At 32.8% G+C, this 15,874-nt stretch overlaps 1 protein-coding gene across 2 annotated transcripts in view; it reads left to right on the top strand.

Annotated features, from left to right (window-relative positions):
- Positions 1 to 2,892: 2,892 nt before the first annotated feature.
- Positions 2,893 to 15,874, top strand: part of LOC117339440 — a 46,538-nt gene continuing 33,556 nt past the window's right edge. For both annotated transcript variants that reach the window (XM_033901020.1, XM_033901019.1), the window contains exon 1: positions 2,893 to 4,174. In XM_033901020.1, the coding sequence (XP_033756911.1) occupies positions 3,268 to 4,174 (907 nt within the window). In that variant the 5' untranslated portion in view covers positions 2,893 to 3,267. The remainder of the gene's footprint in view (positions 4,175 to 15,874) is intronic.

The raw sequence follows: 15,874 nt of genomic DNA, 5'->3' as shown, positions 1-15,874 counted from the left end.
ATTATTTGTTATGTACATTATCTAACTTCCATATATATATCATTTGTTATGTACATTATCTAACTTCCATCTGTATATCATTTGTTATATACATTATCTAACTTCCATCTGTATATTATTTGTTATATACATTATCTAACTTCCATCTGTATATCATTTGTTATATACATTATCTAACTTCCATCTGTATATCATTTGTTATATACATTATCTAACTTCCATCTGTATATCATTTGTTATGTACATTATCTAACTTCCATCTGTATATCGTTTGTTATGTACATTATCTAACTTCCATCTGTATATCATTTGTTATATACATTATCTAACTTCCATCTGTATATCATTTGTTATGTACATTATCTAACTTCCATCTGTATATCATTTGTTATATACATTATCTAACTTCCATCTGTATATTATTTGTTATATACATTATCTAACTTCCATCTGTATATCGTTTGTTATGTACATTATCTAACTTCCATCTGTATATCATTTGTTATGTACATTATCTAACTTCCATCTGTATATTATTGTTAATGTACATTATCTAACTTCCATCTGTATATTATTTGTTATATACATTATCTAACTTCCATCTGTATATCATTTGTTATATACATTATCTAACTTCCATCTGTATATCATTTGTTATATACATTTTCTAACTTCCATCTGTATATCATTTATGTACATTATCTAACTTCCATCTGTATATCATTTGTTATGTACATTATCTAACTTCCATCTGTATGTCATTTGTTATTTACATTATCTAACTTCCATATGTATATTATTGTTGATGTACATTATCTAACTTCCATCTGTATATCGTTTGTTATGTACATTATCTAACTTCCATCTGTATATCATTTGTTATGTACATTATCTAACTTCCATCTGTATATTATTTGTTATATACATTATCTAACTTCCATCTGTATATTATTTGTTATTTACATTATCTAACTTCCATCTGTATATCATTTGTTATGTACATTATCTAACTTCCATCTGTATATCATTTGTTATTTACATTATCTAACTTCCATCTGTATATCATTTGTTATGTACATTAGCTAACTTCCATCTGTATATCATTATCAACTGTGATGAGGAATCAATTGTTATTATTCAGTTTTCCTGATAAAATCTTAAATCTGTATCTCTCGATTAGCAGAGATATAGTGACTGTTTCTCATGGGGCGACGTTTTATCATTTATATTAGTGATACATGTCTTATTCAAACATTAACTAAATTATATCACTTCAAAGTTTGTAACCATTACATTATAGGTGACATCATTTAGTTGTTTAAGTGATAACGTTTACGCGACTGAATGATATCGTTCACTTAGAAGTTTTGAATAGGCGATATCACATTATCAGTAAGAGATAGTCACATCATCAGTAAGAGATAGTCCCATTATCAGTAAGAGATATCACAGTTACAGTAAGAGATATCACATTATCAGTAAGAGATATCACATCATCAGTAAGATATAGTCATATTATCAGTAAGAGATATCACAGTTTCAGTAAGAGATATCACAGTTGCAGTAAGAGATATCACAGTTTCAGTAAGAGATATCACAGTTTCAGTACGAGATATCACATATTCATTAATATCACACGATAAAACGTGGACTAAGTGATATCCGATCGGAGAATCGAACCACGACCACCTAGGTGAAAAGCAAGTGTGATATCAATGTGCCACTCGACCACCAATGTGCCACTCGACCACCAATGTGCCACTCGACCACCAATGTGCCACTCGACCACCAATGTGCCATCTGACCACCAATGTGCCACTCGACCACCAATGTGCCATCTGACCACCAATGTGCCACTCGACCACCAATGTGCCACTCGACCACCAATGTGCCACTCGACCACCAATGTGCCATCTGACCACCAATGTGCCACTCGACCACCAATGTGCCATCTGACCACCAATGTGCCACTCGACCACCAATGTGCCACTCGACCATCAATATGCCACTCGACCACCAATATGCCACCTGACCACGATTTTAGAAAGAGACGCTGCTGGTGGGGTGGGGGTGGGGGTGGGGTATGGGGTGCTTCTATCTGGATTAAAGCAAATAAATGCCTACAGGCCTATATAACAATGTGTCATATATGTATTGAGGGAGGAATACTGTATATTGTATCCGCAGGTACATGTCTAGTCTTATATATATAAATATATACCACACAGTGGAACACTGTATATAAATATATATAATAGCCAGAAATACTTATATGTAAAGTCTTAGGTATTTCTGGCTATTTTATATATATATATACGACTAAATATGCCCCTGTGGTGTTCGGTTACTGAAGATAATAAGACGTTACATGTTCATTTCTCACTAATGTCTCCGCTGTATGTAAAATGTCACACCTCCTTTTGTCCCCCATTATCTATTTTAGTTTTGTAATTAATTTTCTTGTATGTCACCAATTTTATTCTACATTGTTTATAATTATTTATCGAAGCTGTAATGGTTCATCAACACACATGGATGTAAATAAACAAGACAAAAGACAGATGCGAGTAATTTATCAGATCTTAAAAAAAAAAAAAAAAAACGAGGTTGTGTTTTTATTCACTGTCAATTATGTCTAGTTTCATATTTAGTTAACAGTTGCCATACAGGGCTAGGAAATGTCGGATATAGAGCCAAGATGACACGGCCTCTGTTTACCCGTGTATGTAGTGTACATGTTTACCTACAATATAACAGACTCCATCCTTTATCACCGCAAACATAATTAACCAGTAAATTTTACCGATCAGCTTTAGTGTAAGATAACCCTGTTATTGTTTTATGGGTCCTGTGTGAAGTCTCGGCCACATTAGACATTCCTCGGCGTGCTTTTCCCTAGCTCTCGTCCTAGTAGCACGCATACCTAATTTTCTTGTTAAATATACAATATTCTCTATAAAACAACAGCCCGCTATACACCTGGCGACACTTTCTGATGGGCACACCTGAGGACCACTCCTTGCTTGGCCTAGCACGAGTGCCGTTTTTCAGTCTAAGTTCGACTATTTTTGTGTTTTCGACTGGATGGAAGTATATTCTTCATTGGAACATTTTAAACTAAATATTTCCAAATATGCGTGCTTGTTTTCGAGGTAATTGGACCACACATGTTCCTAACACATGCGTGCATGTTTAGCATAGTTACAATGTGACCTGTTTATTGTGTTGGTTTAATTAGAACAGTCCGTGATTAGAATAATTAATACAATGAGTTTAATGAAGAAGAGATCTAGCTTCGGCAAGAAATATTCAGATACAATTTTCAACGTTCAAGATGAGCACCAGGGTACATACCGGAAGTTGTCGGAGGAGGAGCAGGTGCAGATGCGGAGAGCTAGTTCCGAAGACACTCCTCCAAAAGTTACAAAAAAGCGCATACGGCCTTTAAGCTTTACTTACGGCCAAGACTTGGCTCGATCTATCAGTGAAAAATTCAAGAGAAAGTCAAAGGGAAGCCCCAAAAGTCCGAAAAATTCTAAACACCTTACTTCCGGTCAGTTGAAACAAAACGTCGAGCGTAGTGACAGTTTCCCCGGAAGTGCATCGAACACAGTACAAAATGTGGCAGGAATAACTGACAACCTAACCGGAAGTCGAGATAAAACACCTACTGAACACAAAGCAGAAACATTTCGACCAAGGGAGATAATAGAAAATATCCCGAAAAGACGAGTTGTAAGCGCCGAAATGAACATTCGTCCCGTTTCCGCGTCATTTGTAGAAGGTCTGGTAAAGGGAACGACCACGCCTCCGTTAACTCCTCCACTTCCGGTTGCAAAATCAAACTCGAGTGAACCATCGGATAATTATTACGTCAAATGCGGAGATAAAAACGGTAGCATCAAAGATGACAGCGATAAAATTAAAAGACGAAAAAAGAAAAAGACACATTCATCGTCATCTTCGTCTTCATCCTCATCATCGTCATCTTCTGATACCGAGGCCGACATGAAGACGAGCGACAAAGGTGTTGTACCGAAAGAAAGATGTATTTCGTATTACGGTCCAGTTGTTATGGACGGAAAGACTCTGAGGCTTCCAACCCAGGGGACGGGCATGCGCAGGTACCACAGTCTCACGCTTCCTTGCTGGGACGGGACTGTCATTAAGGATGGTAAGTTGTTTTTCATCTCATCATCACTTCTTATATTTTATAATGTTTTTACATGGGCCTACCACAAAATCGTTATCCAGCTGTCCAACATTCCTTATGATATACATATACGGACCTTGGGGCTGTGATTTTGTGACAAGCCCCTGTGATATCGACTCAACATTTATATGTTTTGATAAACAGACCTTTTTTTTCACGCAAACGCAGATATGAAGGTGTTTGTATACATTATGCGTGGAAATCCCAATCCGTTTTGGGAACTTTACTTAAGAGAAACCACTCATTCATGTAAGTTTAGTAAAATTTCAGGTTAATCCAATGGTACTCCCTCTCAAAATGAATAGCGTCCTGGCCCATCAATATCGTGTATGAGCTGCAGTGGCTGACCCTTCTCATTGGTATATACGATTCCATTCCACATCCAACGTCAACTGAGCGATGTTAATTGAAAGTTTCGGCCTGCGTCTTATGTTTCTGTCCAAATTGTCATATAAATGTTCTGTCGGGGATAATTCCTGTTAGTCGGACAATTTCTTATGATGTTTCTTTTTCCTTTCAGTATATATTTGGTTTGGATTGCATACTACAAATAACTGGTACCGTCTTTTCATTAATTTTTTTAAGTGTTTTTTGTAGGCCTTTTTTTCAAGTTAAACAGATATTTTTTACACTAGGATACACTGCACTTTTATTCATTATTATTCATCTGTTAGTATATAAACATACAGTCGAAAAGCTCGGTATAATGTTTTTAGTTTCACATTAGATAACAGCTTATTATAGCTATGCGCCAGCGAAGTTATATTGTCGCGGTTAAGCACATTTTCTGTTGATCAAATAAAGAAAGACTGTATCTGCTTAAACTGATTTACAAAGTTTGATATTACAAAAAAAGGCCTTTTAACAATTCAAAGTCTTTCTCTGTTTGGCATTGAACCTATTTGTTCGGCATGTAGTCTATTGAAAACTATACGTTATGTCCACAAAATCTGCACACACGAAACTTTAATTAATTTATTATCAAATATGAAAAGAAACTTTTTCTATGATTCCAAGCGATAACTACTATTTGTGTAAACAATAGTACATGTAAAAAATGATTAAGGAAAATTTGTCGGGAAAGAGAGAGAGAGAGAGAGAGAGAGAGAGAGAGAGAGAGAGAGAGAGAGAGAGAGAGAGAGAGAGAGAGAGAGAGAGAGAGAGAGAGAGAGAGAGAGAGAGGATGTGTATCCCAGTCCTATTACAACGGTGATGTCTTATGCGGCCAGGGGAAATGGCAAGGTGTCTACTGGGCCTGTATAGTTCAAATATTATTAGTAAACATGCCTCACATTGCGTGACCTTCAGAATGGATGAAGGTCACTTTTATTAAACAACAACTCGATAGTGTGATCTAAATTTACACTTGATGTTTGGAGCTGTGTTGGAAGGTTTCAACAACACTTACAATAAACTTGTTAACTTATTATCACAGAAAATATTGCACACCAGAAAAAAAAATCGTTAAGTCGTGATTCATTCGAATAAACTTGATAGTCACGTCACTCGTATCAAAGACCATAATCCTATATATCTAATAACTATTACTATACCCCGATACTAGTTATACACTATCGTTATACACTATCGTTATACACTATCGTTACACACTATCGTTATATACTATCGTTATACACTATCGTGATATACTATCGTTACACACTATCGTTATATACTATCGTTATATACTATCGTTATATACTATCGTTACACACTATCGTTATATACTATCGTTATACACTATCATTATACACTATCGTTATACACTATCGTGATATACTATCGTTATATACTATCGTTATACACTATCGTTATATACTATCGTTATACACTATCGTTATATACTATCGTTATATAATATCGTTATATACTATCGTTATATACTATCGTTATATACTATCGTTATACACTATCGTTATATACTATCGTTATATACTATCGTTATATACTATCGTTATATACTATCGTTATACACTATCGTTATATACTATCGTTATATACTATCGTTATACTATCGTTATATACTATCGTTATACACTATCGTTATATACTATCGTTATACACTATCGTTATATACTATCGTTATATACTATCGTTATACACTATCGTTATACACTATCGTTATACACTATCGTTATATACTATCGTTATACACTATCGTTACATACTATCGTTATACACTATCGTTATATACTATCGTAATACACTATCGTTATATACTATCGTGATATACTATCGTTATATACTATCGTTATATACTATCGTTATACACTATCGTTATACACTATCGTTATATACTATTATACACTATCGTTATACACTATCGTTATATACTATCGTTATACACTATCGTTATATACTATCGTTATATACTATCGTTATATACTATCGTTATATACTATCGTTATACACTATCGTTATACACTATCGTTATATACTATCGTTATACACTATCGTTATACACTATCGTTATATACTATCGATATACACTATCGTTATATACTATCGTTATATACTATCGTTATATACTATCGTTATACACTATCGTTATACACTATCGTTATATACTATCGATATACACTATCGTTATATACTATCGTTATATACTATCGTTATATACTATCGTTATATACTATCGTTGTACACTATCGTTATACACTATCATTATATACTATCGTTATATACTATCGTTATATACTATCGTTATATACTATCGTTATACACTATCGTTATACACTATCGTTATATACTATCGTTATACACTATCGTTATATACTATCGTTATACACTATCGTTATACACTATCTTATACACTATCGTTATACACTATCGTTATATACTATCGTTATATACTATCGTTATATACTATCGTTATACACTATCGTTATACACTATCGTTATATACTATCGTTATACACTATCGTTATATACTATCGTTATACACTATCGTTATACACTATCGTTATATACTATCGTTATACACTATCGTTATATACTATCGTTATACACTATCGTTATACACTATCGTTATATACTATCGTTACACACTATCGTTATATACTATCGTTATATACTATCGTTATACACTATCGTTATACACTATCGTTATATACTATCGTTATATAATATCGTTATATACTATCGTTATATACTATCGTTATATACTATCGTTATATACTATCGTTATATACTATCGTTATACACTATCGTTATACACTATCGTTATACACTATCGTTATATACTATCGTTATACACGTTATACACTGTCGTTATACACTATCGTTATACACGTTATACACTATCGTTATATACTATCGTTATATACTATCGTTATACACTATCGTTATACACTATCGTTATATACTATCGTTATACACTATCGTTATACACTATCTTATACACTATCGTTATACACTATCGTTATATACTATCGTTATATACTATCGTTATACACTATCGTTATACACTATCTTATACACTATCGTTATACACTATCGTTATATACTATCGTTATACACTATCGTTATATACTATCGTTATACACTATCGTTATACACTATCGTTATATACTATCGTTATACACTATCGTTATATACTATCGTTATACACTATCGTTATACACTATCGTTATATACTATCGTTACACACTATCGTTATATACTATCGTTATATACTATCGTTATACACTATCGTTATACACTATCGTTATACACTATCGTTATATACTATCGTTATATAATATCGTTATATACTATTATACACTATCGTTATATACTATCGTTATATACTATCGTTACACACTATCGTTATATACTATCGTTATACACTATCGTTATATACTATCGTTATACACTATCGTTATACACTATCGTTATACACTATCGTTATATACTATCGTTATACACTATCGTTATATACTATCGTTATACACTATCGTTATATACTATCGTTATATACTATCGTTATACACTATATATCGTTATACACTATCGTTATATACTATCGTTACACACTATCGTTATACACTATCGTTATATACTATCGTTATATACTATCGTTATACACTATCGTTATACACTATCGTTATATAATATCGTTATACACTATCGTTATACACTATCGTTATATACTATCGTTATACACTATCGTTATATACTATCGTTATATACTATCGTTATACACTATCGTTATATACTATCGTTATACACTATCGTTATACACTATCGTTATATACTATCGTTATACACTATCGTTATACACTATCGTTATATACTATCGTTATACACTATCGTTATACACTATCGTTATACACTATCGTTATATACTATCGTTATACACTATCGTTATACACTATCGTTATATACTTTCGTTATATACTATCGTTATACAATATCGTTATATACTATCGTTATATACTATCGTTATATACTATCGTTATATACTATCGTTATACACTATCGTTATATACTATCGTTATACACTATCGTTATACACTATCGTTATATACTATCGTTATACACTATCGTTATATACTATCGTTATATACTATCGTTATATACTATCGTTATACACTATCGTTATACACTATCGTTATACACTATCATTATATACTATCGTTATATACTATCGTTATACACTATCGTTATACACTATCGTTATACACTATCGTTATATACTATCGTTATACAATATCGTTATATACTATCGTTATATACTATCGTTATACACTATCGTTATATACTATCGTTATACACTATCGTTATACACTATCGTTATATACTATCGTTATACACTATCGTTATATACTATCGTTATATACTATCGTTATACACTATCGTTATACACTATCGTTATATACTATCGTTATACACTATCGTTATATACTATCGTTATACACTATCGTTATATACTATCGTTATATACTATCGTTATATACTATCGTTATATACTATCGCTATACACTATCGTTATATACTATCATTATACATTATCGTTATATACTATCGTTATATACTATCGTTATATACTATCGTTATACACTATCGTTATATACTATCGTTATATACTATCGTTATACACTATCGTTATACACTATCGTTATATACTATCGTTATATACTATCGTTATATACTATCGTTATATACTATCGTTATACACTATCGTTATATACTATCGTTATATACTATCGTTATACACTATCGTTATATACTATCGTTATACACTATCGTTATATACTATCGTTATATACTATCGTTATACACTATCATTATACACTATCGTTATATAATATCGTTATACACTATCGTTATATACTATCGTTATATACTATCGTTATACACTATCGTTATATACTATCGTTATATACTATCGTTATATACTATCGTTATACACTATCGTTATATACTATCGTTATACACTATCGTTATACACTATCGTTATATACTATCGTTATATACTATCGTTATACACTATCGTTATATACTATCGTTATACACTATCGTTATACAATATCGTTACATACTATCGTTATACACTATCGTTATACACTATCGTTATATACTATCGTTATATACTATCGTTATACACTATCGTTATATACTATCGTTATACACTATCATTATATACTATCGTTATATACTATCGTTATATACTATCGTTATATACTATCGTTATACACTATCGATATACACTATCGTTATATACTATCGTTATATACTATCGTTATACACTATCGATATACACTGTCGTTATATACTATCGTTATATACTATCGTTATATACTATCGTTATATACTATCGTTGTACACTATCGTTATACACTATCATTATATACTATCGTTATACACTATCGTTATATACTATCGTTATACAATATCGTTATATACTATCGTTATACACTATCGTTATATACTATCGTTATACACTATCGTTATATACTATCGTTATATACTATCGTTATATACTATCGTTATACACTATCGTTATATACTATCGTTATATACTATCGTTATATACTATCGTTATACACTATCGTTATATACTATCGTTATATACTATCGTTATACACTATCGTTATATACTATCGTTATACACTATCGTTATATACTATCGTTATATACTATCGTTATATACTATTATACACTATCGTTATATACTATCGTTATATACTATCGTTATACAATATCGTTATATACTATCGTTATACACTATCGTTATATACTATCGTTATACACTATCGTTATATACTATTATACACTATCGTTATATACTATCGTTATATACTATCGTTATACACTATCGTTATATACTATCGTTATATACTATCGTTATATACTATCGTTATACAATATCGTTACATACTATCGTTATACACTATCGTTATACACTATCGTTATATACTATCGTTATATACTATCGTTATACACTATCGTTATATACTATCGTTATACACTATCGTTATACACTATCGTTATATACTATCGTTATACACTATCGTTATATACTATCGTTATATACTATCGTTATACACTATCGTTATACACTATCGTTATACACTATCGTTATACACTATCGTTATATACTATCGTTATACACTATCGTTATATACTATCGTTATACACGTTATACACTATCGTTATACACTATCGTTATACACGTTATACACTATCGTTATATACTATCGTTATATACTATCGTTATACACTATCGTTATACACTATCGTTATATACTATCGTTATATACTATCGTTATACACTATCGTTATATACTATCGTTATATACTATCGTTATACACTATCGATATACACTATCGTTATATACTATCGTTATATACTATCGTTATACACTATCGTTATACACTATCGTTCTGCACCAAGTTTATCTATTGATCTTAATACACGTGACTTCCGTGGCCTTGAACTTGGACCAAGTTCATTGATCGATTTTAATACTTTTAACTCCCGGTACTTTAAACGTGGGCCATGTTTATTTATTTTAACAAACTAATTGGTAGCTCTGCATCCGAGACGTTTCATACCACGTATCGAGATCACATACCTAAGTTATAATTTAAAGAAGTTTTAAAACCATTTTTTTTTAAAGAGTAGGATGGTAGGATGGCGGACGGAGGGGCAGACGCCACGTCATCGCATAAATTCGAGGGGCGTTGTGCAAGATAAAACCGTTTGGCATTTTATAAAGCACACTGCACATTCTCTACATTCCGATTAGAAGCGCTTCACGTGGGTGCATTTCCCCCTCAAAATAGGCAAACGTAAAACCAGGTGAATTTCTTTATTGTATTTTTAATACGTGTATTGGCAGATGTACACAAGACAGAAAATACAAATCTTTGCTAGCGCACGCATACGGAGCTCAAGGACTATCTATCTTAAATGCTGTTTCAATCTGACGGCTGGTTTTTCTTGTCATATAAAACCTCGCGACGGAGTGAAATATGATATTTTCATAACTTTAATACCTATATTTACATAGAACATGTGTAAGTGTTTGGGGCTCATATTTTCTAGATGAACAAAATTAAATATTATTGCTGTCTTTTCGATTTTACGGTTTGTTTTCCTTGTGATAAATCCATTGTTTACTGACGAGTTGACTGAGATTTACTACTATTTCACTTTAGAAGTCATAACTTTTAGATCGTGTCAACAGTAACAACGACCGTGTCATCTGGGCCTGTTAGCTTTGTCTCGGCGAGTTATAGGGAACGGTCAACATAATATTCATATGAATAGTGTAATATGGGTATACTGAGAGTAATAGTGAACTATGGGTATACTGAGAGTAATAGTGAACTATGGGTATACTGGGAGAAATAGTGAACTATGGGTATACAATGTACTGGGAGTAATAGTGAACTATGGGTATACAATGTACTGGGAGTAATAGTTGATGTTTTGTAGATATCTATATTAAAACTCGCTTTATTCATTTATTCTCTGTAAACTTTTTTCCCAATAAAAAAAAAAGAAGAAAAAAACCGAGAAAGCAATTTTTTAATTGAAAAAACAATTTGCGATTGTTTTCAACGACTTACTATTAGCTATTATTTTTTTGTGAATATATATTTTCCGGGTCATTTCTCAATTGACGCACTGCTGTTCTCCAGAATGTTCATGATTATGTTTATTCCTCCATGTTTAATAAATCATATTCAAGTAGATTTGTCAGATTTGCGTTTGATTAACGCAAATTGATTCGAAAAATCTACAGTAAAAAAAATCTTCGTATGGCGTTATTATGTAGTTTATGTTTGTACAAATATAAAATAAGTGAAATGTCGCCCAATGGACGTTGTCCATTTTGATAGTCGTAGTTAATGTCTAAACCAATGAAATTTCATATCACAATTTTGTGGACGATCAAACTTCTGAGATTTATTTAAAGGAAAATATGCTAGACCAACATTCTTGACCAGGTCCACGGGTCTGATAGATACCAGGGAGAAATAAATGTTGATGAACAATTTGAAGTTCACAAATAACACAATCAGACAGTGTAGTTAAGCTCAGGGACTTGCTAATTTGTATAATTCTATGAGTATTTTGACCTGGTGGTTATAGAATAGTGATATTCCGTTAGACTGTAATATATTCTCAGGTTCCTGTGTATGTAAATAAAAAACATCAAATTCAAGCAAATACATGTATACAAAGTTAAAACCCAGAATCTTTCCGGATACATTTGTGATGCAATACTGTATCATATTTAGCTTGTATGGATGCAGGTCACAGGTAAAGTTATTGTATCCTGATAAAACAAGTACCTAGTGTAAACTAACAAGGGCCACACCAGTGTGCTCACCTTCCCTGGCAGACCTATCAGTTATATTGTCGGTTTATACAGAAGAAAGGAGCCCGTGTGATATTGCTATCATATCAGTGCTCATAAAACAGTTCAGAAGAGCCGAACTTGTAAATATTTGATCACTTGAGATTCTTGTTAAAGAAAGGGAGCATACAAACTCTCTCAGGTGTGATTGGCCGAGTAAATCACGTGATTGGTATACCTGTTAGAAATATCGTTTTCTCGGGACAATAGCAACATCTCGGATGACTCCATCAATAACAAAAGAGTTCTTACTCAGAATTGACAAAACGATACCAATACACGCATTAAATACATATCTGCATGGAGACCCTTGACAAAGCACAATGGTAATAAGACCAGGTACTCCGGAAGATCAAGCGTCTCTACTCGTGGTCAAGTCCGGGTTAAGTAACGCTATCAAAATCTGAACTACGGTGGTGACTCGAATTTTATTCTGAACCTTGACGTAATCGTCTAGAACTACCCGGGTTAATACAGTAAAGTCACTGATCGACAGTTGGCCGTCTGCTTTGTTTTCTTACCGTACGGAATTCTGATAAATGGGTTTGGCGCCACAGTGCTTCATGAGAGCAATATCAATATCTTATCAAAGTCCCTGGCAATATGATGATCAGCTTCACTTATTTCATATTTAATACATCAAGCCCATTGTCAAATCCTCATGTACCCTTCTCCCTCTTATTCAACAATTCTTTCTCCACAATGACTTTCTTTTTTCTTTCCTGTAATTTCTTCTATCCCTCGTTCTTTCTTTCATAAATACAGTACATACCATTTTTTTTTAAATCATCTTCAATATACTGTTGAATTTTAACTAATTATGAAGAATGGGGGGATTGTATGCATGATGTATGGATAAATTGAATTGTAAATGTATTATGTACTGTTCAAAAATCTTCAAAAATGAAAAAAATGAAGAAAAAAAACCTACTTTACCCTAATTATCTGGATGGAATGCGACGGGCCTCGAATATGATGTTAATTGAGGTAGTCACCAACTACTACACGGAGACTCTGTCTTAAAATGTCCCTGGTTGTTTACGGGGCGATAAACCAAACAAACATGCATTATAGCGTAATATGTCACTGTAATTCAACACAGTAAGTAATCATGTGACGTTCTTATAGGGATTTCTGAAAACTCTTCCTGGTTTTTTTTAAATGTATTTAAAATTTGTAAAAGTTGACCTGTATAATTACCGATTCACCACTTATTATAGAACGAGGAAATATCACGGACATAACAAAATAAATTCTGAGACCATTTAAATATAATATTATGGGCTTGTTTCAAATATCTTTATTTCTAAAATCCCATTATGACACTTTCATGAATTTTATTAACGCATTTAGAATACGTTACACCACGGACTTATATTATATATTATATGGATATCTAAATTCTTGACATGTACTGAGGAGGGAAATTAGTTATGGGAAGAAAAACAACAAAAACTTTCGGATCTTTCTAGCGAGCACATGTAGCATTTCATTTGTTTAAAAACACAGATACAATCAGTGTTGGTTCATTTTTTTATTAGTTTTCCTGTTTGACCTCGACAATCTGACGTGTGACGATGATACACATTAAGGATATGTATGGACGGAGACCTTTGACCTCGACAATCCGACGTATGACGATATGCACGTTTAGGATGTTTGTATGGACGGGGACCTTTGACATGGATTGTTTATTTCAGTATGAGTACACTCATAGATGATACTAATGCTAACATTACAGTCAATTGTTTAAGGATATATGTAACATTGCCGTTTGGGGTTAGAGCTATCTCCCTTAAAACACGTTTCTTTATTCAAGCACTGAACTGATTCCAATTGTCATTCATAGTAAATAATCACATTTAGTAAGCTGAGAGAAGGCAAAGTAAATGAAGTGGTTAGCACTAGTTCGATCACCAGGGGATTTCTGGCAGAGTTGTCGTTCCGTACAATCACTAACACCTCGTTTAGGAACACAGGACTTTGACACATTCCTATGACCCCTAGATTACTTGTTACGGACACTTATCAATTATCTGTGGTTGGGAATTTGTACGAGGATGTCGGGAACACTCTGGATTTACGTTTTTTTGTTTTTTGTTTTGAGAAAACCCATTGAAGGTTCTTATCCTTCACCTACACCGTGAGCTGATAAAAACTCGCCCTCGATGTCATTTGATGGTACATATGGAATTTTGCGGGGACCGTTTTTTGACCAGATTTTATGTTAATAATTTCGCTTGTTCATTTAAAAGGTAAGACGTGTTACGTAGACATTAGGTCGAATGACACGCGTGACAAATGAACTGTCCAGTTGTTACACACTACATAGTTATGGAGACATTTCTCACTGATTTATAAACAGTTTACGTGTTACCTGTACAGCCATGTGTTAAATGTTAACCTAGATTAGAGCTCCTTAATCACGTGTTTACAACTCTCAGGTGGGCTAATAGACCAATATACGGCGACGTGTATACAGTACGTCACAGATACCAAATATACCAATATACGGCGACTTGTATACAGTACGTCACATATACCAAATATACCAATATACACCGACGTGTATACAGTACGTCACAGATACCAAATATACCAATATACGCCGAGGTGTATACAGTACGTCACAGATACCAAATATACCAATATACGCCGACGTGTATACAGTACGTCACATATACCAAATATACCAATATACACCGACTTGTATACAGTACGCCACAGATACCAAATATACCAATATACACCGACGTGTATACAGTACGCCACAGATACCAAATATACCAATATACGGCGACGTGTATAC

The sequence above is a fragment of the Pecten maximus genome, chromosome 12, assembly GCF_902652985.1.
Source record: "Pecten maximus chromosome 12, xPecMax1.1, whole genome shotgun sequence".
Taxonomy (NCBI): Eukaryota; Metazoa; Mollusca; class Bivalvia; order Pectinida; family Pectinidae; genus Pecten; species Pecten maximus.
This window is presented reverse-complemented; position numbering and strand designations above follow the sequence as displayed.